Below are 27579 nucleotides of genomic sequence, written 5' to 3' on the forward strand. Positions count from 1 at the left end.
CGAGGGAGCGTCAGCCCACGAACGCAGAAGAAGAACTGGAATCTAGCTATATTCTTTGGTAAATTTGCCCCAAATGGCCATAAAAGTTTAAACAATTTCCATACATTTTAGCCAATCTTGGCATCACGTTTTACATTTCTGCTGAAGTCGCACCAAAGTTTTCAGTCAAATGACGTCCACAGGGATTCTCTCTTGACTGGGATATTTAGCAAACTTCATATTCATTCTAACAGGCGCTCAGGCAAAGATGCATCACTATCAGGGTTGGAATGGTAGTACACTCCCACTGCCCCAACGTTGGTTACCCAGCAGTCAAAACCCGCTTCTTCCAAGTCTTTGCAAGCGGCTTGTATCTTTTCATCGGGTGTGTCTGAAAAGAAATTTGAGAGTGCAGTCTCACACAGCCGTAGCTCCAAAACATGTTCTCAAGCAATAGAAACGATGTATCAAGGCTGTGATTTTGAGTCTTCTTGACTTAAACTTTCCGAAACCAAAAACCTGTACTGAAGTTTAAAGTTTAAAATCGTACATTTCTTTTGTCTGGAAAAACTTATAATGAAATACTGGATTGATAAAACAGAACCAAGCACTGATAACTGGAAAAATTCTATCCAAATTCACAAACGTACACATTCAAAAATGGACACACACACACATTGAAAGGTGAGTAATGAAAGAAATGAGGAATCAAAATAAAATCACAGGAAACTGTGTTTCCAGGGACACAGTTTTGTTGTGTGAATATTCAAGGCATCACATTCACATTACTCTGAATGTCTCTCTCCTGAAAACTATGTACTGGTGTAACTGTCTCTTTAAACGGTATGTGCAGCTATGAGACAACACACACACACACACACACGCACGCACACACACACACTTAGTCTAAACTAAGACAACACACACACAAACAGTCTAAACTAAGACAAAACAAAAACACAAACACGCACACTAACAGTCTAAATTTAGACAAATCAAAAACACACACACGCACACAGTCTAAACTAAGACAAAACAAAAACACATGCACACAGACAATCTAAACTAAGACAAAACACACACACACACACCAACCTGGTCTCAAGAGCGTGTACGCACATCCTCCACCCCCGGCCCCCGTCAGCTTGCTGTGCAGCGCTTGACGCGCCGTCAGCTTTACCACCCTGTCCAGTGAACTGTGACCCACGCCGATCGTATTCAGCAGTTGCTGGTTTATGTCGATGAGCTCCTGCAACAGCAAGATCTATATAATTGCAGCTCTGGAAAGAGTAATGACTTGATTACATTAATGCAATACAATACAGTATGACAGTACAAAACAATATTAGATTCAATCAAATTCATTACTTGCAACATGGGTACAAACAGAAATTTGTCTGAGTTAATTTAATCGTTTGTCATTAATGGTGCATCGAAGTTGTACAGTAGTACAGTTGTAGAACAAACGTTAATGACCAAACTTGTTTTGTGTTAGAAATGTTGTGCATTAGAGGTTCCTTGTAAAAGTTTTGATGACGAACTGACAAATATTATGAGTTATTTCTAATATGCTGACTGTTAGCAAATGATAACAAGACATGTCGAGAAAAAAGATATCAAGCATGAGCCTTTAGGCGAATGCTGATATCGTTTGTGAGACATGTCTGTTATTTGCTAACAGTCAGCATATTAGAAATAACGGTTTTATTACCGTTTAATTCGACCAAAAGAAATTTCGAAGCAACCCCGCGAATTAGACAGAACAGCCGCAATGGGAACTTGAGCGCTTCTACCTGATTATGCCTGTCAGTCAAAGAATTCTCGTGACCTGAGTCAGCCAATCAGAGTAACACACCTGACGTGATGAATATTCACAGGTCAAATGCCTTTGACACACAACAATCTCACAAGATAAAACATGTTAAACATGCGTTTCGGTTGCTTCGCTTTTTCTCGTTGAACAGAGAGCGACAGATTTAGAACCGACTCCAGACGGATGGGAAATGACGTAAAGATACATTTGATGTAAAGCGAGTGGCGCAATTTCACTTGATTTTTCCGAACTTTGATCATTTAGATTTCAAGTGAGCGGTCGGCATTGCACACTCAAACGATGGGCGGTGCCTTGCTGTTCCGTTACGCACCCACCGACAAAACTCGCTTTTCGGTATTTTTTGAGTCACTTGAGAAAAAGTGACTCTATGTAATCGGTCAGTGTTAGTCTGTCCGGCCGTCCGGCCGGCCGTCCGTAGACACCACCTTAACGTTGGACTTTTCTCGGAAACTATCAAAGCGATCGGGCTCATATTTTGTTTAGTCGTGACCTCCAATGACCTCTACACTTTAACGATGGTTTCGTTGACCTTTGACCTTTTTCAAGGTCACAGGTCAGCGTCAAAGGAAAAATTAGACATTTTATATCTTTGACAAAGTTCATCGGATGTGATTGAAACTTTGTAGGATTATTCTTTACATCAAAGTATTTACATCTGTAGCCTTTTACGAACGTTATCAGAAAAACAAGGGAGATAACTAGCCTTTTCTGTTCGGCAACACACAACTTAACGTTGGGCTTTTCTCGGAAACTATAAAAGTGACCGGGCTCAAATTTTATGTGAACGTGACTCATTGTGTTGTGAATAGCAATTTCTTCCTGTCCATCTGATGCCTCATATAATATTCAGAACTGCGAAAGTGACTCGATCGAGCGTTTGCTCTTCTTGTTAGATAAAGAGAGTATTACCTGACAGCATTTGAAGTGTCATTCTTTAGAATAAATCACGCTGATATTGTTGAATTACATTTTTACTTTGTCTTGTTAATTTTTAGCGTGATAAACAAAAAGGGTCCCTGCCTGAACGTTATAACATTTAAAGGGTCACCTAGAATCCGTCCTGATTGGTCAAAAAGCCATATGGGGCACTGAATTGGTAATAAATTGAACTAATGGGTTTTACCGATCTGCTATTGTGGTGGGGTAGTTCAAATTTGGCCTTTTGCTCACTCCAGTAATTTGTGATGATGTAAAAGATAGTTCAAAACTCACTAAAACACATGGAGAAAGTGACACACAGACACAGATGATAGACACAGAAGTGGAAACTAAGACACGTACAGTGGAGCCTTCTTTGAAGACCTCCCAATGTAAGACTGTTAGGAAACGCTACCGTTGCTGAGCTTTGGTTCAGTTTTGTGTGTTGCGTGTAGTTGACTTATTTGTACTTTGTGGGAAAGTACCGATATTATATTTTGTAAACACAATATTTATGCTTGGACGAGAATGCAGGTGAACTTTCTAGTCCTGTCAAAACAAGTTGTTTACCATGCTGTTTTAGTCGTGAGTTCGTGGCGTTCGTTCGGATTAAGTGTGTCGGCGCTTTTGATGTACGTCAGAGAGAATGTCGCTAGTTTAGTCCATGCACGGCTCGTATAATGTAGTTGCATGTATCGTGTTCGGTCTGGAATATTCTCGAGATTGAGTATTTACTATATATGCCAGCGCGATTTGAATGTTAAAAAAAGCTTCTATTTGAGTTCTGCTACGTTGTGCAATTGTATGTATTGAATGCTGAATAAATCCTCGAACTCAATTTGACGAGTTGTTTTCTGCTGCTGCGAAGACGGGCGACGTAGAATAAAAGAACACAACTATACGACGTTTGAGAACTTGTGGCAATCTCAAGTGCCGTGTAACAATTGGGGGCCAAGCCAAGGATCTACGTTTAACGCCAAGGGTTTTCCAGCAACAAGGACCAGTGTCAAGACAGTCACAGGAGGTAGCCATCAATCGGGTGTATCCTGAGGGATCAGTATTGAGACTACGGAACCGTGGATTCGGTGTGACTGGTGAAGAGTTTGGTAATCGCCGCAGCTCGGTACGGTGAGCGACGCCGTAGTGTATCGGGATTACAGAGGTAAGCTACCGTTTGGACGAGACGGACTTCGTCGCGGAGCTAGTGCATTAATACTACGAAATACGACTGGGGTACGTCGTGTACGTATCGTGAGCAGAGTGCGCCGTCACATTAGACGAGGAGGGTGGCAGCCTGCGTTTACGAAGGTGAACAGCGACGAGAGAAGCATCGGAGGTGCAGTAGAGACTGTGTTCTTTTAGAAGACTACATTCGTCTACGTTCGTGGCTGTGAAAGAATACAGACGAACGCACCGGAAAAGACCAGAATGGCTGAGTTCTGGGGAAAAGAAATTGAACTGGGACTAAAAGGCAAGCAGTTGACGGAGTTCGTCGAGTCCCAGACACGACTGCAAGCGTGAGCGTGAAGAAAGACAAGCGCAGCGAGAAGAAAAAGAAAGACAAGCGCAGCGGGAGCGTGAAGAAAGACAAGCGCAGCGTGAGCGTGAAGAAAGACAAGCGCAGCGTGAAGAAAGAGAAAGAGAAGCACAGCGTGAAGAAAGGCAAATTGAGCTGAAACGCTTAGAGCTCCAAATAAAAATGGAGATGAAGCGCTTAGAGCTTCAGACAGAAATGGTGCGTGTTCAAAATGAGCACGAGGCACCACGCCAAAGAGATAACCAGCAGCAAATGCTACACAGGGCATCGAAACTTCCAGCATTCACTGAAGAGAAAGACCAGATCGATACTCCAGACTTCACCGGAGAAGTTGAGGCCGTCTGCCTGAAGAAGCCCTTGTACGATCTATTAATTGGGAACATTGGGGGTGCGAGACGTCCTGATGACCCTGATTTCGAATGGAGAATGGGCTCAGCTCAGCCTGCTGCTGAGGAGGAAGACCCACTGCCATTCGCGAATGAAGATATCAGCGAACTGTTACGAGATGACAGAGCAACTGTGCATCGCCGCGACCAGCCGCAGGTTGTAAGCGCTGTGACGACCAGAGCCCAGGCGAAGAAGGACAAAACAACTACGCCACTCAGGGTCACCAACAGTTCTGCAACTGCTGTCGTGGACAGGGATCGGCTGATTCAGCTACAGGAAGCTGATTTGACCTTGACAAAGTACAGGAGTCGTCCTGTCAAGGAGATGACTAAGGGCGAAGGCACTGTGCACTTTGAAGTAAAGGCCAAGATCCTGTACAGAGTGTTCCAGCACCCGAGAGTCAACGGTGGGAAGCCATTACGTCAAGTTCTGGTGCCTCAACCACTTAGGCGCCAGGTGATGGAGGTGGCCCACGACTCTATTATGGGAGGTCACCTGGGTGTCAAGAAGACATCGGACAGAATCCAGGCTGCGTTTTACTGGCCAGGACTGCATGCAGATGTGACTCGATTCTGCCGATCGTGCGATATTTGCCAGAAAACCATACCTCGAGGAAGGGTCCCGAAAGTGCCGTTGCAGAAGATGCCTTTGATCGACCGACCTTTCAAGAGGGTGGCCATTGACCTCATCGGCGAGATCAAACCGCCAAGTGAAGAGGGTCATCGTTGGGTACTGACCCTGGTAGACTATGCAACCAGGTACCCAGAAACCGTGCCTCTGAAGAAAATTGACACCGAGACTGTTGCCGAGGCACTTGTGGACATTTTCAGCAGAATTGGGGTTCCTGAAGAGATCCTCACAGACCTGGGGACACAGTTTGTCTCTGAATGCATGGAAGAGGTCAACAGGCTGCTGAGCATTCGTCACTTGACTACGACACCCTATCACCCGATGTGCAATGGGCTGGTCGAAAAATTCAATGCGACGCTGAAGTCCACGCTGAAGAAACTATGCAGTGAGCAGCCAAGGCAGTGGCATCGCTACATCAATGCCTTGCTGTTTGCATACAGGGAGGTGCCACAAGAGTCCACTGGATTCTCCCCGTTCGAGCTGATGTACGGGCGGACCGTGAGAGGCCCGATGCAGATACTAAAGGAATTGTGGACGAAAGATGTGGACACACCTGAAGTGAAGAACAGTTACCAGTACGTGTTCGAGTTGCGAGAGAAACTGGAGGAGACTCTCGAGATTGCGAGAGAAAACTTGAGAAAGTCTCAGGATAGCGGAAAGCACTACTACGACCGCAAAGCCGTAAACAGGAAGTTTACACCAGGTAACAAAGTGCTGATACTGCTTCCCACTGATCACAACAAACTACTGATGCAGTGGAAAGGCCCATACGAGGTTGAGGCCGTGGTAGGGATCAACGACTACAAGGTGAATGTCGGCAAGAAGTCCAAGATCTACCACGCTAACCTCCTGAAACTGTACGTGGAGAGACCTCCGGAAGCAGTACAGGTCGCAGCAAGTGTGGAAGAACCAGCCGAACTAGACGAGTTCGACGGTGAGGAACTACTGGAGTTGGGAGACCTCCACAAGAAAGAGGGAGTGGATGACGTCAAGTTAGGACCTGACCTGACGGAAGACCAGCAGAAGGGGCTTTTGTTGGAAAACGTCACCAAGATCCTCAATGCGCCACGTCCTGAAACCAAGAAGCAGGTGCGATCCTTCCTTGGATTGGCTGGGTACTACAGAGAGTTCATTCCAAACTTCGCCGCCATAACGGCGCCTTTGTCGGACATGACCCGGAAAGGATGCCCCAACCGAATACTCTGGGGACCAGCTCAGGAGAAGTCATACCAGACCGTGCGCGACCTGATGTCACGAGACCCGGTGCTACGCCTTCCTGATACTGCCAAAGAGTTCATCTTGCGTACAGACGCATCGGACGAAGGGATGCTGATGCAAGAGCATGGAGGTAAACCGTTTCCGGTCAGCTATGCCAGCAAGAAGCTGTCAGGAGCCGAGAAGAACTACTCGACCATGGAGAAAGAGTGTTTAGCCATCGTGTGGGGAATCAAGAAATTTGAACTCTACCTCCAAGGGGTGAAATTCGTGCTTCAGACTGATCACAAACCCCTCACCTACCTGAACTCTGCAAAGTTTGTAAATAATCGTATCATGAGGTGGGTGATGTACTTGCAGAACTTTGATATGCGAGTGGAATCGATCAAGGGTTCAGACAATGTTGGAGCAGATTTTCTCAGCCGAGTATGTGAGTAAAACTGTGTTCATTCTCCAACAGACTAATGTACATACCTGGATTTCAATCTGTTATGTATACATAATATGTGTACAGGTAGCGTTTCAATGATTGAAAGAAATTAGGTAAATTTCTTCTGGTGTTGGGGGTAATGTTAGGAAACGCTACCGTTGCTGAGCTTTGGTTCAGTTTTGTGTGTTGCGTGTAGTTGACTTATTTGTACTTTGTGGGAAAGTACCGATATTATATTTTGTAAACACAATATTTATGCTTGGACGAGAATGCAGGTGAACTTTCTAGTCCTGTCAAAACAAGTTGTTTACCATGCTGTTTTAGTCGTGAGTTCGTGGCGTTCGTTCAGATTAAGTTTGTCGGCGCTTTTGATGTACGTCAGAGAGAATGTCGCTAGTTTAGTCCATGCACGGCTCGTATAATGTAGTTGTATCGTGTTCGGTCTGGAATATTCTCGAGATTGAGTATTTACTATATATGCCAGCGCGATTTGAATGTTAAAAAAAGCTTCTATTTGAGTTCTGCTACGTTGTGCAATTGTATGTATTGAATGCTGAATAAATCCTCGAACTCAATTTGACGAGTTGTTTTCTGCTGCTGCGAAGACGGGCGACGTAGAATAAAAGAACACAACTATACGACGTTTGAGAACTTGTGGCAATCTCAAGTGCCGTGTAACAAAGACTCCTCCCAACCCCTTCTAGAGACCTATCTCTATCAGATTTTCTGTTCACAACGTCCATATATTTACGTCCTTTTTACATTTAGTCAAGTTTTGACTAAATGTTTTAACATAGAGGGGGAATCGAGATGAGGGTCGTGGTGTATGTGTGTGTGTGTGTGTGTGTGTGTGTGTGTGTGTAGAGCGATTCAGAGTAAACTACTGGACCGATCTTTATGAAATTTGACATGAGAGTTCCTGGGAATGATATCCCCAGACGTTTTTTTAATTTTTTCGATAAATGTCTTTGATGACGTCATATCCGGCTTTTTGTAAAAGTTGAGGCGGCACTGTCACACCCTCATTTTTCAATGAAATTTATTGAAATTTTGGCCAAGCAATTTTCGACAAAGGCCGGACTTTGGTACAGTCGACTCTGGTTAATCGGCCACTTTTGGGACTGACTGAACTATGGCCGATTATCCAAAGTGGCCGATTAACCGAACATTTTAACACATAACTACGTATGAAGAAAAGATTCGGTCCCAGGGAAAATTGGCCGATTATCCGGAATTGGCCGATTATCCGGATGGCCGATTAACCGGAATAGACTGTATTGCATTTCAGCTTGTAGGCTTAACAATTATAATTGATGACTTTGATCATTAAAAATCTGAAAATTGTAATTAAAATTATATTTTTATAAAACGATCCAAAAACAATTTCATCTTATTTTGCATCATTTTCTGATTCCAAAAACATATAAATATGTTATATTCGGATTACAAACAATCTCTAAAAATTAAAAATATAACAATTATGATTAAAATTAATTTTCCAAAATTGATTTAAAACTTGTCGGTTCCTGATTCCTAAAACATATAGGTATGATATGTTTGGATTAAAAACACGCTCAGAAAGTTAAAAAGAATAGAGATAAAGCAAATCGTGCTATCCTCAGCGCAACTACTAACCCACTCTTCTTGTTAATTTCAATGCCTTTGCCACGAGCGGTGGACTGACGATGCTACGAGTATACGGTCTTGCTGAAAAAATGCAGTGCGTTCAGTTTCATTCTGTGAGTTCGACAGCTTGACTAAATGTTGTATTTTCGCCTTACGCGACTTGTTGTTTTTAAAGACTCCCTTCTCATTTTTAGTGGTAGAAAGAGGTTTCACTGTGCACACACACACTCACAGTGACAGTACAAACCCCCCCCCCCACACACACACTCACAGTGACAGTACAACCTCCCCCCCTCACACACGCTCACAGAGACAGTACAAACCCCCCCCCCCCCCCACACACACACTCACAGAGACAGTACAAACCCCCCCCACACACACACTCAGACAGTAAACCCCCCCCCCCACACACACGCTCACAGAGACAGTACAAACCCCCCCCCCACACTTACAGAGACAGTACAAACCCCCCCCACACACACTCACAGACAGTACAAACCCCCCCACACACACTCACAGACAACAGTACAACCCCCCCCCACACACACACGCTCACAGAGACAGTACAACCCCCCCCCACACACACACTCACAGAGACAGTACAAACACCCCCACACACACACTCACAGTGACAGTACAACCCCCCCCCCCCCCACACACACACACTCACAGTGACAGTACAAACCCCCCCCCACACACACACTCACAGAGACAGTACAAACCCCCCCCACACACATGCTCACAGAGACAGTACAAACCCCCCCCCCCACTCACAGAGACAGTACAACCCCCCCCCCCCCACACACACACTCACAGTGACAGTACAACCCCCCCCCCACACACACACACTCACAGTGACAGTACAAACCCACACACACACACTCACTCACAGTGACAGTACAACCCCCCCCCCACACACACACACTCACAGTGACAGTACAAACCCACACACACACACTCACAGTACAAACCCCCCCACACACACACTCACAGTGACAGTACAAACCCCCACACACACACTCACAGTGACAGTACAAACCCCCCCCCCCCCACACACACTCACTCACAGTGACAGTACAAACCCCCCCCACACACACACACTCACAGTGACAGTACAAACCCCCCCCCCCACACACTCACTCACAGTGACAGTACAAACCCCCCCCCCCACACACACTCACAGTGACAGTACAAACCCCCCCCCCACACACACTCACAGTGACAGTACAAACCCACAGACACACACACTCACAGTGACAGTACAAACCCACACACACACACACACACTCACAGTGACAGTACAAACCCACACACACACACACTCACAGTGACAGTACAACCCCCCCCCCCCCACACACACACACTCACAGTGACAGTACAAACCCACAGACACACACTCACAGTGACAGTACAAACCCACACACACACACACACACTCACAGTGACAGTACAAACCTACACACACACACTCACAGTGACAGTACAAACCCACACACACACACACTCACAGTGACAGTACAAACCCACACACACACACTCACAGTGACAGTACAAACCCACACACACACACACACACTCACAGTGACAGTACAAACCTACACACACACACTCACAGTGACAGTACAAACCCACACACACACACACACACTCACAGTGACAGTACAAACCTACACACACACACAGTGACAGTACAAACCCACACACACACACACACACTCACAGTGACAGTACAAACCTACACACACACACTCACAGTGACAGTACAAACCCACACACACACACACACACTCACAGTGACAGTACAAACCTACACACACACACTCACAGTGACAGTACAAACCCACACACACACTCACTCACAGTGACAGTACAAACCCACAGACACACACACTCACAGTGACAGTACAAACCCACACACACACACTCACAGTGACAGTACAAACCCACACACACACACTCACAGTGACAGTACAAACCCACACACACACACACTCACAGTGACAGTACAACCCCCCCCCCCACACACACACACTCACAGTGACAGTACAAACCCACAGACACACACACACACAGTGACAGTACAAACCCACACACACACACACTCACAGTGACAGTACAAACCCACACACACTGACACTTGTAAAAAAATTAGAATGAAAAACTGACCTCTAGCTGAGAATAACCCTGCCATTTGTCAGGCCGGTCAAACATGTGACCGTACACCTTGATGCTTCTCTCTGCCAGACCTTCCATCGCCTGCAGCACTGGGCCCATCACCTCTGGGAACTGAAAGTATCATCATAATCATCATCGTTGTTGTCGTCGTCATCATCATCCATCATCATCATTGTCGTCGTCATCATCATCCATCATCATCATTTTTGAAACCATAATTGTGAGCAAAACAGCAATTGGTACAAACATGCCTCAATCTAAGTGCTTTATCTATCAAAAGAAATGCCAATGCTTTTCATAAGCAACAAGCCTGTGGGCGGGGATATAGCTCAGTTGGTAGCGCACTGGATTTGTATTCAGTTGGCCGCTGTCAGCGTGAGTTCGATCCCAGGTTCGGCAGAAATTTATTTCAGAGTCAACTTTGTGTGCAGACTCTCTTCGGTGTCCGAACTCCCCCCCGTGTACACTACATTGGGTGTGCACGTTAAAGATCCCACGATTGACAAAAGGGTCTTTCCTGGCAAAATTGCTTAGGTACAGTTAATAATTGTCTACCTATACCCGTGTGACTTGGAATAATAGGCCGTGAAAGGTAAATATGCGCCGAAATGGCTGCAATTACTGGCCGTATAAAATGTCATCTCACACGGCATCACTGCAGAGCGCCTAGAACTGTACCCACGGAATATGCGCGATATAAGCCTCATTGATTGATTGATTGATTGAATATTTCTGGGTTTGTAACCATATTATACTTTCTGCTCAGACTGTTCATATACTTCGGACAGGCCTATGGTCTAATTTTTATTTAATTTTTTTCTTCGTGTGCCTCCTGCCTCCGCTCCCATTATTCAAAACTTTGCATAATTCAGAAAAACACAGGCACAATCATTCAAAACACCAGTCAGGTATGCTGTACCACAACCAAACACCTCATCAGTACCTGTACCACAACCAAACACCTCATCAGTACCTGTACCACAACCAAACACCTCATCAGTACCTGTACCACAACCAAACACCTCATCAGTACCTGTACCACAACCAAACACCTCATCAGTACCTGTACCACAACCAAACACCTCATCAGTACCTGTACCACAACCAAACACCTCATCAGTACCTGTACCACAACCAAACACCTCATCAGTACCTGTACCACAACCAAACACCTCATCAGTACCTGTACCACAACCAAACACCTCATCAGTACCTGTACCACAACCAAACACCTCATCAGTACCTGTACAAATTAAATTCTGAAAAATAAAAACTGTCAAAGAAAAAGAAAACAAGTCGCGTAAGGCGAAATTACAACATTTAGTCAAGAAGCTGTCGAACTCACAGAATGAAACTGAACGCAATGCAACGCAGCAAGACCGTATACTCGTAGCATCGTCAGTCCTCCGCGCACGGCAAAGGCAGTGAAATTGACAAGATGAGCGGAGTAGTACTTGCGCTGAGAAGGATAGCACGCTTTTCTGTACCTCTCTTCGTTTGAACTTTCTGAGCGTGTTTTTAATCCAAACATATCATATCTATATGTTTTTTGAATCAGGAACCGACAAGGAATAAGATGAAGGTGTTTTAAAATTGATTTGGACAATTTAATTTTGATAATAATTTTTATATTTTTAATTTTCAGAGCTTGTTTTTAATCCAAATATAACATATTTATATATTTTTGGAATCAGAAAATGATAAAGAATAAGATGTACGTAAATTTGGATCGTTTTATAAAAAAAATAATTTTTTTTACAATTTTCAGATTTTTAATGACCAAACTCACTCAGTTTTTAAGCCACCAAGCTGAAATGCAATACCAAACCCCGGCCTTCGTCGAAGATTACTTGACCAAAATTTCAACCAATTTGGTTGAAAAACGAGGGTGTGACAGTGCCGCCTCAACTTTTACAAAAAGCTGGATATGACGTCATCAAAAGTATTTATCGAAAAAAAGAAAAAAACGTCCGGGGATATCATACCCAGGAACTCTCATGTCAAATTTCATAAAGATCGGCCCAGTAGTTTAGTCTGAATCGCTCTACACACACACACAGACAGACACACACACACACACACACATACACCACGACCCTCGTCTTGATTCCCCCTCTACGTTAAAACATTTAGTCAAAACTTGACTACATTTGTAAATGTAAAAACAGAAGAAATCCAACATATAGCGGCAACAACAACACTAATAATTGATCAAACAAAATAAGACACAACACAAAAAGCAAAGAGCATACCCAGATAGCATGCTAACGTAGCGTTATCTAACGTTAAAAAAATGTTCGCAATAGCTATCAGGGTAGTTTCATTTGCTCAATAAAAAGAGCAGTAAAACTTCTTGGCAAAGATTGCCACTCTGCAACAAGGTGCAGCAGCAACATACCTTGTCATGCTTGTTTTTCACATTCGCTACAAGGTGCAGTAGCAACATACCTTGTCATGCTTGTTTTTCACATTCGCTACAAGGTGCAGTAGCAACATACCTTGTCATGCTTGTTTTTCACATTCGCTACAAGGTGCAGTAGCAACATACCTTGTCATGCTTGTTTTTCACATTCGCTACAAGGTGCAGCAGCAACATACCTTGTCATGCTTGTTTTTCACATTCGCTACAAGGTGCAGTAACAACATACCTTGTCATGCTTGTTTTTCACATTCGCTACAAGGTGCAGTAACAACATACCTTGTCATGCTTGTTTTTCACATTCGCTACAAGGTGCAGTAGCAACATACCTTGTCATGCTTGTTTTTCACATTCGCTACAAGGTGCAGCAGCAACATACCTTGTCATGCTTGTTTTTCACATTCGCTACAAGGTGCAGCAGCAACATACCTTGTCATGCTTGTTTTTCACATACGCTACAAGGTGCAGTAGCAACATACCTTGTCATGCTTGTTTTTCACATTCGCTACAAGGTGCAGCAGCAACATACCTTGTCATGCTTGTTTTTCACATTCGCTACAAGGTGCAGCAGCAACATACCTTGTCATGCTTGTTTTTCACATTCGCTACAAGGTGCAGCAGCAACATACCTTGTCATGCTTGTTTTTCACATTCGCTACAAGGTGCAGCAGCAACATACCTTGTCATGCTTGTTTTTCACATTCGCTACAAGGTGCAGCAGCAACATACCTTGTCATGCTTGTTTTTCACATTCGCAACAAGGTGCAGCAGCAACATACCTTGTCATGCTTGTTTTTCACATTCGCTACAAGGTGCAGCAGCAACATACCTTGTCATGCTTGTTTTTCACATTCGCTACAAGGTGCAGTAGCAACATACCTTGTCATGCTTGTTTTTCACATTCGCTACAAGGTGCAGCAGCAACATACCTTGTCATGCTTGTTTTTCACATTCGCTACAAGGTGCAGCAGCAACATACCTTGTCATGCTTGTTTTTCACATTCGCTACAAGGTGCAGTAGCAACATACCTTGTCATGCTTGTTTTTCACATACGCTACAAGGGTTTTGGTGCTCCTTGGGACATTGGTATTGGTCAGCAGAATTTTTATACTTGGCATCCTGAAATGAAAAGAACAGCATCATCAGGAAAACTTCAAGGTCAAGGACAATAACCGGACTGCATTGCATGAGCCCAGTGTGAGGCTGGCCGTCCAACTGAATCTAAAACGGTCGCTCTTCTTTCAGCATGTGACGTATAATGTCACGTGCACCTATAATGTCACGGGGGAAACAATGTCAAGTGGAGAAACTTTCCCATGTGACATTACAGGCCAGTCACTAGCGAGAGGTCGTGTCTCAAACGCGTGTACAGGAAGCACGTGGCAATGTTTGTCTGCGCAAAAGCAAGGGTACTCACTCTTTCACAACCCATACACACCCGACAGAGTTATCTCCCGAATTCTTCTATTCGGAACTATGCCGCTTCAAGTTTCATACCAATCATTTGTTAAAGAGTCATTTTTATCATGTAGCTTGTACAATTTATCAACATCCAATTATTAACAAAATTAACAGGAGCATTCAGTCTCTGGACTGTTTGAACACTTCGGCATTTTAAGTATTGCTGTGGGTAAGGGTCATGCATGCTTGTGAAATCAATTGTGATAGACGTATTCTGGACGTATTCTGGACATAACTTTGTCAGGATTTTCAAACTGGGTTCTGCTGCAAAAAATGAGGCAAGCTAGTAAAAATGACTATTATAGCCAACAACTAATTCTGATGTGTATATAATGCAGTGTGTACTCAAACTGACACCCTTTTCTTTCGAAAATACACTCGTCGGAGTTCACAATTCGTTGCAGCATTAATGATCGCTGGCTCACAGTGCTCGCTGACATGTCTTGTCTGAGGTCACATAGGTTTGGCTTTGACAGGCGCAGTGGCGTGGTGGTAAGACGTCGGCCTCCTAATCGGGAGGTTGTGAGTTCGAATCCCGGTCGCTGCTGCCTGGTGAGTTAAGAGTGAAGATTTTTCCGATCTCCCAGGTCAACTTATGTGCAGACCTGCTTAGTGACTTAACCCCCTTCGTGTGTACACGCAAGCACAAGACCAAGTGCGCACGGAAAAGATCCTGTAATCCATGTCAGAGTTTGGTGGGTTATGGAAACACGAAAATACCCAGCATGCCTACTCAACGAAAGCGGAGTGAAGCTGACTATGCTCTCAGAGTATAGTTTGGGGAACCCAAATGGGCAAACGAGCTCACACGTAACCAGAACATTCTGGAATGTTGAAGTAGAAGAAGAAGGTTTAGCTTCAGGTCACATGAGTTTAGGAAAACAAGTATAGGGAATAATATCAAGTGCACACTGCATAACATACACATCGGTTAGTTTTTTGCTGCGATAGAGGGTCTTATTGCCATTCTACAGCATGTTGTCATTTCTACTAGCTTGCCTCAGTTTGGGGCAGAACTCTGCCACAGCGCTTGAAAATCCCGACAGAATTATTTCTGAATGTCATCTATTAGTTAGATCTATTAAAACATTTTCTTTTTAAGAAAGACACTATCTTTCTTTACAAAGAAAAAAATCGCATTATTTCACTTACTTCTCAACTGTTGTGATCTGCTTGTTTTGAAACCTTATTGCACCACCTTGGAAGTAGAATACATAGTATTAAATCAAACTTGGTTTAACACACACACACACGCACGCACACACTGACACACACACACACATGCACACACATGTACACACACACACACATGACACATACAAACACACACACACGCACACAAACACTAGAGGCAGACACACATGCAGATGCTCCCAAACATATACACATGCTCCGCATCCATTGCATCCTCCCCCAACCACACTGACACTCACACAATCAGAGGAAAGCCACACCTACTAAAGCGAACCCTATCAATTACCTAAAGTACTGACAGAATTATCGATCCCAGAAGGATGGCCGTGGATAATCTTCTCCCCGAGAAAAGCCCATTTGTTGATCAGCAGCAGATCATCCAGTGACCACTTCCACACAGCCCCCTTGGCGGAGTTCGAATCCCCTTGTTCCTCAGGGTGAACGGAGGGTGTCGCTTGTCCTGTCAATTGAAGCAAAACAGCAGCCAGGCAAACAGAAAACGCAGCGGATGATCCCAGACCGGCGCCCACTGGGAGTTGAGATATCATCCTGACGTGGATGGGAGGTAACCCACTGCAAGTAAAATAAAGAAACAACCACATGAAGGCGAAACAGCATGCAGAAGTAGCCAAATAATTATATAAAAAAAATAAAAAAATAAAGAGACAACCAAATGAAGGCTCAACAGCATGCAGAAAAGGAAACCCAAAAAGCCCATTTTAGACCTCAACAAATCTGAGAACATCAGGTCTTAAAAAGGAGGGAGTCATAAAATGGGGGTAATTTTACAGAGGTTATGAACAGAAAGTCTGAAAAAACAAGGTCTTAAAAAGGAGGGAATATTAAATTGGGGGGTCTTAAAAGGGGGTTTCTACTGTATGTGGGATTTTCAGGCCCCCCCCCCCCCCCCCCCCCCCCAAAAAAAAAAGAAGATAAGAAAAACGCTTGCCTTTGCTCCTTGCTTCGTTGGCCGATGTAGCAGTAGAGGTAGAGAAAGGAGATGATGGCCAGGTGGCGGGATTCACTCTCCTCAGTGTCAATCTCAGCAAACTGTTTCAGCCGGTGTAGGCTCTTCTCCGTCGGTGGACTGGGATGACCATGACTATCTAGAAATAAATTGTAATGATTGATTAAATTTGTCCTGATCTTTTGACTATCAAAAATAAAGAAACAAAAAATGTACACACACACTACACCTACAAATGTCTACTCGCCTACCCATTAAATGATCTACCTCCCTCCAGAACCCCCCAAAAGGGTATGGACAACAATCAATCAATCAATATGAGGCTTATATCGCGCGAATTCCGTGGGTACAGTTCTAAGCGCAGGGATTTTTTAATTTTTTAAAATTTTTTATTTTATGCAATTTATATCGCGCACATATTCAAGGCGCATATTTATGCCGTGTGAGATGGAATTTTTTTTACACAATACATCACGCATTCACATCGGCCAGCAGATCGCAGCCATTTCCGCGCATATCCTACTTTTCACCGCCTACTTTTCACGGCCTAGTATTCCAAGTCACACGGGTATTTTGGTGGACATTTTTATCTATGCCTATACAATTTTGCCAGGAAAGACCCTTTTGTCAATAGTGGGATCTTTAACGTGCACACCCCAATGTAGTGTACACGAAGGGACCTCGGTTTTTCGTCTCATCCGACAACAAATGCAAAATGAATTAATAGCAATCTCTTCTACATTTTAAATACTTTGAATTATTTTTCTTTACTTATGATGGCAATTTTGTAAGAAGGTGAAAAAACAGGGATGCCACTTGGCGCCAGCGAAACAACAAAACGTGTTTTTTTTAAATCACAGAAAATGTTGCTGTTATTTTGACAGAATTGCCTTATTACTCTTTTATGGTGGGGAAAGGCGACGCCACCATCAGTAAAGACTCTCTCCCCCTTAAGTCTTTTTTTCTTAGATTTTGGATGGTCTTAAAAAGGGGGTTACACACTGTTTTAGTATATTTACGTGCAGAAGCAACACAGAACAATTAGTTCACCAGACCGTGACAAAGCTCCAGACGTGGAAGCAAGTTATTCTCCAGACTAGCAACGCTCCACTTGCGACAAATATTGACATCGGGAAGGTCGAGGGTCACGTCCCCATCCTTTGAAATTGCCGCGTGTACAAAACATCTGAGGTTGAGACTTGATGCCACTGCTACCTGAAAAAGTCATATGCAATGGAATTATTTCAGTGATTTATAAGTTTCATTCAGAGATAATCCCAAAACAGATATATATATATATGTAATATATGGCCTTAAGTCTGAAATGGTGTCCACAGCTGAAATAGCTGTGCAACCTTGGCTCTAACCTGATTTGTACATCAAAGAAAAATAAAATCCTTGTAAAGATTAATGAGACTTGTAAAAAAAAGTATGAAGTACACACCTAGAGAAACATTGTGTGCTCAGTTGTTGTTTTTAATGAAAATGTCGCCATTATCTGAAGTCAGCAGCACTACATTTTGGCCATTTTTTGTGACATGACCTTACAGCATATTGAAACATGGTCTACTCTGTCATATTTATGAGACAGAATGTCATGAATGACTTTTCACTGAGCCAGTAAAACTCAAATGTACCTTTGACAAAGCAAAGTTTTTGAATTTTGTCAGTGAGCCTGCAGAAAATGGGGAGACAAAACTTCACAGAAAGTTCATAACTATTTCCGTAAGACTTCATTTTTGTTCACTGATCAGCTCTAAATAATAATTAAAGATTGAAACCTGATATATTTTTGTAAAAAAGTATTTTACAGTATGTTTTGCAGAGGTATAAAACATAAAAAGGGTTGTTTGACTTGGTTTTGCATGTTCAAAAGTAGTTTGAAGTTTACGTGCAGATTTTCTTGTGAAAAAAGAGTTATGAACTTTCCAACCTTTTGCCTTATAAAATGAGTAAATTGACTGGTTGGGGAACACCTAGCTTTGTAATGCATTTGGATCCACTAGCAGCAGTCACACTGAAAGTTTGCATCAAGTTCATTCATTGGTGTTTGAGTAATTGAGAAATAAAAAATTCTTGTGAGAAAGTTATGAACTTTCCTACTATCTCCACTGAGAGTGTTTTTTGTCCTTAAATGCTAGCCATGAAAGTTAAGGTTGTAGTGGAACAGCAATTTTGCATATAAAAGTACATTAGATTTAGATACTAAGCAATTTTTGTCACTAAAGTCAAGCAGTATGCTTTAGTTAGCCATTTTCTCTGTGTCTTGCGCACTATTTTTATGTGAGAGTTACTAACTCATGTCAAAACCCAAAATATATGTAAAATGACTATTTTCAGTTTCCAAATTACACTGTACCATGATTTTCATCACAAAAAGAATCTACTGGCTGCTGACTGTTTCTTTCTGAAGTACTTAGCCGTTTTTTCATGAAGTTCATAACTTCACATAACTCAAGCTCATTTTTCAAGGGCGTGTTTAAAATAATGCCTTGTTAATAGCAAAAGAGTACATTTGACTTTATCTGGACATTTTGTAAGAAGTTTTCTGAATATCAACCCTCAAAATTACATTTTGATAATTCCAGCATGAATCTGGGTTGACTGCACGGTGTACATAACTTCACATCAACTGACCCTCAGCCCCACGGTGTGAAGTTATGAACACATGCCATGAGTATGATTTATACACAATAATTAATTTACTACACTAAATCACTACCTCAAATGATGTGCTGCTCTTCTCCAGAGTAGGCTGTTACAGTTTGATGTCATTTTTATTTTAATTTACCAGCAGATTTTAGTACGTAGCTTTTCAGTTAAATAAATGATGTGAAGTTATGAACACACAGTCAGCTGACATAAACACTAACTAAATAATGATTTCGGTAACAGTTTTCATGACTGAGTTTGGTTAAGTAAATCATTAAGTTGTTTAGAATTATTTGCAAGAGACTTTAGTTAGTTATTTTAGTATAAATGTGTGATTGATGTGAAGTTATGAACTTTCACAAGCTTCAAACAATTTGTTTTATTTTGGCAATTAAAATCTGATTTTGTAATATAAGTGCAGCTTTAGCCTATACTATAACTCTGTGTTCTCAGTTTGTCATTGTTTTGCAAATATATTATACAGTAACTGTACTAGAGACCAACATAACAAAAATTCTTGTGAAGTTATGCGCACGCTCACATTTTATGATTTTTGTTATCGTTTGTTTTCACAAATGTTTTACTTTTATTACTTAGTTGTATGTTGATTACAAAGAGTAGCTGGAGAGAAAATAAGATGACATATGCACTTTCTTACTTTGGTTTGAATTAGCCATACTTTGTGATGTCACGGTGTGAAGTTATGAACTCCTAGGACATTCTAAAAAAATTTCAGTTTCTGCCAACTCTTTGAGTCAGACAAACATTTTGGTGTATTGAAATCCTTTTGATGGTACTTTTCAAGCACATTTTGCACAAAAACAGCAAAATTGTAGATTTAATGATAACTTATGCCAATATTTGCTGTGAAAAAATTGTGACAATATTAATTTCTATAAATAATACAGATAACCAAAAAATCTTCTCCACACTTCATCTTCAAAAATTACCTTCATGTTCCAGCTCACCTTTTTCAGATTAAAAAACAAAACAAATTGTTTCCTGCCTGTATAAATTAAATTTATTATACCAATAAAAGTAAATTATGTGAAGTTATGAACTTCCCATTAATGGAGTTCACATCTGCATCATGCGTGACCAAAACAAGTTTAACTTGCTTGAAATGCAAAGTAATTTGCTGTAGCAATTTGCTCAGATGTCTAAAACAGACCCAATACATGTAGCAACAATGATTTAACAAGTCTAAATTTTGTGACAGTGTGAAGTTATGAACTCCTGCAAACTTTTAAACCTGAATCTGTGAAGTGATCAAACATGAGTTTTCTTAAATCATAGCTGTTCCTTGCATATTTATGCTCTAAAATACATCTCTATTTTCAAAACAAAGAAAATGTTCATTTTTAAAATTGATTTTGTATGTCACAAAAATGGACACCTATTCTGACTTTGGGCCATATATACTGCTAACATTCCGAAATTCAGAATAAAAAAACCAAGAATTGCAGGTTAATGGAACGTTTTATTGATTGAATTGAAAAAATACTTTGTAACAAAACTAACATTTTGTTTTGTCAATAATATAACATTCCATTAGCCTACAATTCTTGTTTTTTGATCCATTCAGAGTCAGACAGCTTAGTCTGTTACAATCAGTGAATCACCCTCAGCAAAAGCCCATGTTAATTAACTGTAGCTTTCAATAACTTAAATGTTAATTAGTACTTTTGATTGCTAGGGCTATTAATTGTAACTGTGACCTATAATCATTAGTAAAAGTTGCAGGATATTAGGAGATTAATTGCTGTCTTGTTTATATTGTTTAAGGATTGCTTTCAAGACCTGATCAAATTTTAAAGCATAAAAAAAACACCTGAGTGTTACAAATAACTTATTACGCTTGCAGATTGCAGACGCCTTTTGACCCTTTACACTTACAGTGATGTCCAGTTACATGCCAGACAGCAGATGGAAAATGTATGCATGGTCTTCAAAACACAAGGCCGGGCTATATTCTCACAACCCCATCTCCAGTTACAGACACACAAACCACCCAATCTATATTCTCACAACCCCATCTCCAGTTACAGACACACAAACCACCCAATCTATATTCTCAACTATGTCAGATGCTTTGAAACTGATGGGTTGTATTACTATAAGAATGTTTTGGGGTTGTATTTAAGTACTATTAGTATTAGGGACAAACCATTGCCATGGACAAACCAATAGAGACAATCAGTATTACTATGTGTGTTCATCTTTGAAGTCCCATCTGAAAAGAATCCTGCGCAATTTTAAGAAGTCCCTCGCTGGCACAAGTCCCTTTGATAAGTAAACATTTACAATTCCACTTGCAACACAAGGAAAGTACCAGAATAGAGATTGAAGAGAAGAAGAAGGATGATATAGAAGCTGCCAAACACATTTTTGGTATGCTGGTGGATATTGAAGAGGGAGATGTTGTTGAACCTGTCAGACTGGGGAAGGTGGGGGGCAACGCCCCCAGAATGCTCAGAGTCACAATCAGAAATGAGGAGAAAAAGAAGGAAATAATGAGAAAAGCTCCCACCCTGAATCGAGGAACAAATGACAGAAACAAAAAAGTGTACATTAACCATGACCAAACTCCCCTGCAGAGGCAGAAGTACAAGGACCTAAGGGTGGAGCTGGACCAAAGAGTGGCTGCAGGAGAGAAGAACCTGGTGATCAGACAGGGGAAGATTGTGGAGCGCAAGACATGGACCAAGACTGTTGACAACAACGAACAGACTGCCGTGAAGGACGACGCCACTGCTGCCAGCAAAGGCACGTCCAATGGCCGTCCCGAATGACTGAACAAAAGAAATGTAAATAGTGTACATAAAACTAAGGAAACAAAAAGAAAAAATCAGAAGGTAAATAGTGGTACAGATGCATGTAAAGTTGTTTACTCAAATGTTGATGGTTTCTTGAACAAGAAGGATGAGTTTATGACCCGCATTGACCAAATTAAGCCTAAGATTATTGCACTCACAGAAATTAAGGCAAAAAATTCACAAACTTTTAATGAGGGAGAGTTTATAATTCCCAACTATGATATGTTTATGAACAAGAATCACAAAAGAGGTGTAGCCTTGTATGTGGATAGTAAGTTGAACGCACGAGAGTGCGATGATGTTAACGTAAGTAACTTTGAGGAAAGCGTTTTTTGCACCTTTAACAGTGCAAACAAGGAAAGTGTTCTGTTGGGCTGTATTTATCGTAGTCCTAACACCAGCTCTGAGGAGAACGATAACAAACTATTCCAAATGATGAGGTCAAATGAAGTGGCACAGTACGACAAAGTATGTATTATGGGTGATTTTAATTTCCCAGGTGTTCGTTGGGATGGGGTGTGGACAGGTGAAAAGAACAACAACATAATAGAGCATATTCTTGACTCTTTTTTGATTCAGAAGGTTCAGGAACCTACCAGACGGAGAGTGGGCCAGAGGCCGACCCTGGACGATTGGGTTCTAGTTAATGAACAAAATTTAATTTCTGATGTTGATCACCTTGACCCTGTGGCCAAGAGTGACCATGATGTTTTAAGTTTCCAGTTGTACATTGCGCAACAAAAAGAAAATCAGGAGGCGAAATATAACTATAACCTTAAGAAAGGTGACTACAGTAAGTTTAGAAGAATAGTTAAGGAGCATGACTGGCCAAATCTGGCCGAACTCGGCGTGGAGGAGGCCTGGAGCTGCATAAAGACCGTGCTACATGATGGTATGGAAAAGTGTATTCCCAAGGTAAAGAAAACACATAAAAAAAATATGAAACCTAAGTGGTTGGATAATAAAGCCATGAGGCAGATAAAGAAAAAGCATAGCGCTTATAAGAGATATTTATGCACAAAGTCCGGACATGACTACCTAAGATACATTAAGATAAGAAATACTTGTACAAAAGACCTGAAAAAATCCCGTAAGGAATACGAAAAACAGATTGCAAAAGAAGGGAAGATAAACCCTAAGATGTTTTGGAAGTATACGTCCAGGAGAGAATGAAGACTTCTACAGGTATAAGCACTTTGAAAAAGGTGGATGGATCTTTTGTGGTTGACGATATGGGTAAGGCAGAAACCTTAAATGAGTATTTTTCTAGCGTTTTTACACGCGAGGACGTGTCAGACATCCCGACTATGACGGAAGGCTGCTATTCAGATGGGGCATCCTTATCTGAAATAAGAGTGACACCCTTAGCAGTTAAAAAGAAACTGAAAGAGTTGGATGAAAATAAAGCCCAAGGGCCTGATCTAATCCCATCAAAGGTACTTAAGGAGTTGTGTGATGAACTATCTATCCCATTATGCTTGCTGTTCAACAAATCTTTGGAATCTGGAAATATACCAGGTGATTGGAAAACAGCGGAGGTAACCGCTATTTTCAAAAAGGGTACCAAGTCAGAACCAGGTAACTACAGACCAGTAAGCTTAACCTGTGTAACATGCAAGGTATTGGAGTCTCTTGTTCGGGATTCTATAGTGTCTTATCTCACAGACAATAATTTATATGCTGACTGTCAGCATGGTTTTAGAAAAAGACGTTCTTGTGTCACTCAACTCATAGAGGTCATGGAAGACCTCACAAAATTCGTTGATGAAGGTGAAGCCATAGATATAATTTACTGTGACTTTAAGAAGGCCTTCGATACTGTGCCGCATGAGAGATTACTCCTAAAGCTTGCATCGTATGGGCTTAGTTCCAGCGTCCTTCCCTGGATTCGGTCATTCCTGAGTGGCCGGTCCCAGAGGGTACGAGTTGGACAGGCAACGTCGAACCAAGCAGCAGTTCTCAGCGGAATTCCACAGGGCAGCGTTTTGGGGCCGGTTCTATTTACAGTGTTTATAAATGACCTACCAGATGTGGTTAGTGGTATAGTGAAGATTTTTGCGGATGATACAAAACTGTACAATAAAGCAACAAACAGTTCAGTCATGCAAAAAGACATACACTTACTTCAGGATTGGACAAATAAATGGAAATTATTTTTTAATGTTTCAAAGTGCAATGTTCTGCATTCTGGTAAAAAGAATCCCAAATATGACTACGTGATGACTGTCAATGATGCTATTGAAAAAATAAATGTATGTGATGAGGAAAAGGACATCGGTGTTGTTTTCGACAGCAATTTGTCATTCGACCCGCATATTCGAGGAGTTGTGTCAAAAGCTAATCAGAGGATTGGAATTATCAAACGAACGTTCTCATTTCTTGACAAGGACACCTTCTTAAAGCTATACAAAGCCTTTGTGAGACCACTGGTGGAATATGCAAATGTGGTGTGGAGCCCATTCCTCAAGAGACAGTCTCAGACAATTGAGAGGGTGCAGCGTCGAGCAACTAAAATTCTAAAGGAGTGCCGGGATAAGTCTTACGCGGACAGACTCAAATACCTAGACCTCCACTCTCTGAAGGGAAGGAGGACAAGGGGTGACCTAATACAAACATATAGAATTATAAATGGGGTGGATGACATTGACATGCACAAAATATTCACATTCAAGCAGACAGACAACACCAGAAACAGCCACGGAAAAATCTTTGTTCAACACTGTAAGACTAACAAGCGCAAGTTTTCGTTTTCTCAAAGAGTTGCTAACAATTGGAATGCACTACCCGCTAACATAAAATTCGCACCCACAGTAGACGCCTTCAAAAACTTCTTGGACAATTCTCCAAAATTTCTTAACCTTTTTTACGACTTTGATTGAAAGCATTGAAAGAATAGGGATTTAGGCATGCAAAGTATCTGACAAAGAAGGGGCACCAATAAGGCCTCGCGGCCTTCGGCTAACAAATATAGCCGCCCCTATATACTACTACTACTACTACTACTAACACCCGTTCCCATTTCACATTTCATTTGCGTCCTACCTTTCCATACACAACCGAGTGTTCGCCGTGCAATATCACTTTTCCTGGGGCTGAAACTACGATGTCTGTTGTCATGATGAACAGATGGAATGCTGTGAAATGGGATAGATCCAATAAAATGCGCTCAAAAACATCTGCACATACAACGTTGTCGCTGACACAGCCGTCCGAAAATCGCCTGATCAGTTCGAAAACTCATGCCACTGATAAGCAGGAAGTGACGTTCTCTCCGAGTTTCGATTTCGCATACATAGAAACAAGTCTATTACTAACAAGCAGTCCTCGCTCCCAGTCTCTGTTGACGCCCGCTTGCAACCGGTTCCTTCTCTTTACATACTAAATGAGCACAGTATAATGCGTCATCGAAAAACTTTCACATTTTTCAACCCAGAGAACATTTTGGGTCGGGAAATCCTTTAAAAAAATGACATCATGCGTGGACTGCAAGACAGTATCCTAATGGTCGTTATTGTAAGTAACTTGCTATTTTTTCCTGTACTTATGTATCTTGAATGTGTCAATAGGCTATGTGCTTTAATGACAATAAATTCTGATTCTGATTCTGATTCTGTGTTGTGTGATCCACTTCTGATCTCGCGTGCACTAGATCAATGAGCGTGCACGGTATAAGGGATGCTACTCGTATAAACAGCCCAAACTTGAAACAGCTTTCTAGCTTCCCTTGTGTTATTGCAGGATTGTAGTACACGAAGTTCCCTTTCTGGTAGCAGAGATCGTGTTTTATATTCTCTGCTGTTCGAGGTTCAGTCAGGATTAAAAAGGGAGTTGAGTTGTTGTATGCTAATGACGAACCAGGAAATTGCATCGATTTTATTGCAATTTGCATATAGGCTAAGTGTAGAAGGGTTCGGGAAACAAGATGTTTTGGTTTCTCTGATCATGTGATGTGTTACGGACTCTCTCTGGACTTTCACTCAGGGACACAACAGATGACACGGCGACACTGAACAGCAGAATACTGGCATGGCAAACTTTATTTCTGTGTCTCTCGATCTTCCCTCCTCCTCTTCGCCAACCCACCGAACCGCGGCCGGTGGCTACAAGCCGAGCACACCGTGAATACAAAGTCGACTACATCAGTCTTGTCAGTCACAGTTACTGAGTGGAGCACACAACAAAATGCGGCCACACTCTTCCGAAGTTCTCGAAGTTCTCTCTTACACTCTCGCATGTACATACATAATCAAACTTTAGCGAGAATCACAAACATCCAATCAGCATCTTAGCCGGTGAGGGCCACCCGGCGTAACCACGACACTACTAGCGGCAGGTTCCGTGTTGTGGTTGACTAAAGACAAGAGGAAAGGGAGGGGGGGGGGGGGGGAGTAATGACTAAAACATTTGAGCCCAGCTGGCATCGTCTATCATCTACCCGGATCAAATTCAAAAGAATCACGGTGGAGACACGCCGAAGAAACGCCGGTACCCAGACAGTTGTTACGCCCGACTTTGTACCCAGAAGGCAAAAGCGACTCTCTGTGAAGGTATGCTGGCTAAAATGTTATTACAGAAAAGAATCAGAAGCGTTTTAAAACAGATTAGTTCAGTTATGATTGTGAATGTTTTCTGCGCTAAGCGGCGGTGTTTTGTTTTTGTAATTTAGGCCTGTTGTTAAAGCACAATTACTCAAGAAAACTTGATTTCAGCAAAAATGTGACTACCGTTGGAGAGAAAAATGCTAAACACACTACAGAAACGCAGTCCATTGGATCGATATCCACTAAAACTGATTTTGTACACTCTCTTTAACTTCATGGGAAAAGGGCATAATGACTAGATATATCGTGAAGAAGTACGAGAACAAAATAAAAGGGTACCCATGTGCTGCAGTGTTACGCGCCCCAGACTTTTCCATTTTTTGACTGTTACTCGGGCCCCAGGTATTGACAATTTTCTCTAACCTTCATCTTCATGCATTTTTTTGTTTACCTGAAACTAAATATGCTGGTTTTACGTGACAAAGTTTGGAGATTTGCATGTTAGTCAAGTAACTCAGGCTTGTTCTGTCTTCAGTTCGGTTACAGTTAAACACATGGATTTCAGACTCAACTACTGTCACTCTGATCATGAGCTCTTTGTGGATGTCATTAACCACGCTGTCAATGCCCATTATGACAACGAACTTACAATACGGGTTCTCACTCTAAACTCACAGACAGGGAAAAGATCATACGTACGGACAGATTTTAAAGTGGTCCCATCAGTTCTTCAAAAGGAACGTAAAACTATTATTGGGAAAACTAACAAAAGAATTGAAATAGTTTTTGAGGCAAAT

General features: G+C 42.0%; 1 protein-coding gene across 1 annotated transcript; it reads right to left on the reverse strand.

Annotated features, from left to right (window-relative positions):
• LOC138975124 (mevalonate kinase-like) lies at positions 1-25591 on the reverse strand. Its single transcript, XM_070347785.1, has 9 exons — positions 25284-25591; positions 17829-17988; positions 16756-16912; positions 16093-16379; positions 15765-15810; positions 14180-14270; positions 10723-10842; positions 1075-1228; positions 1-370 (listed from the first exon to the last, which is right to left on the reverse strand). Exons 1-9 carry the CDS (start codon positions 25356-25358, stop codon positions 222-224), a joined length of 1239 nt encoding a protein of 412 aa, XP_070203886.1. The 5' UTR covers positions 25359-25591; the 3' UTR covers positions 1-221.
• Positions 25592-27579: the final 1988 nt, after the last annotated feature.

This window comes from Littorina saxatilis, linkage group LG9 (assembly GCF_037325665.1).
Source record: "Littorina saxatilis isolate snail1 linkage group LG9, US_GU_Lsax_2.0, whole genome shotgun sequence".
Classification (NCBI taxonomy): Eukaryota; Metazoa; Mollusca; class Gastropoda; order Littorinimorpha; family Littorinidae; genus Littorina; species Littorina saxatilis.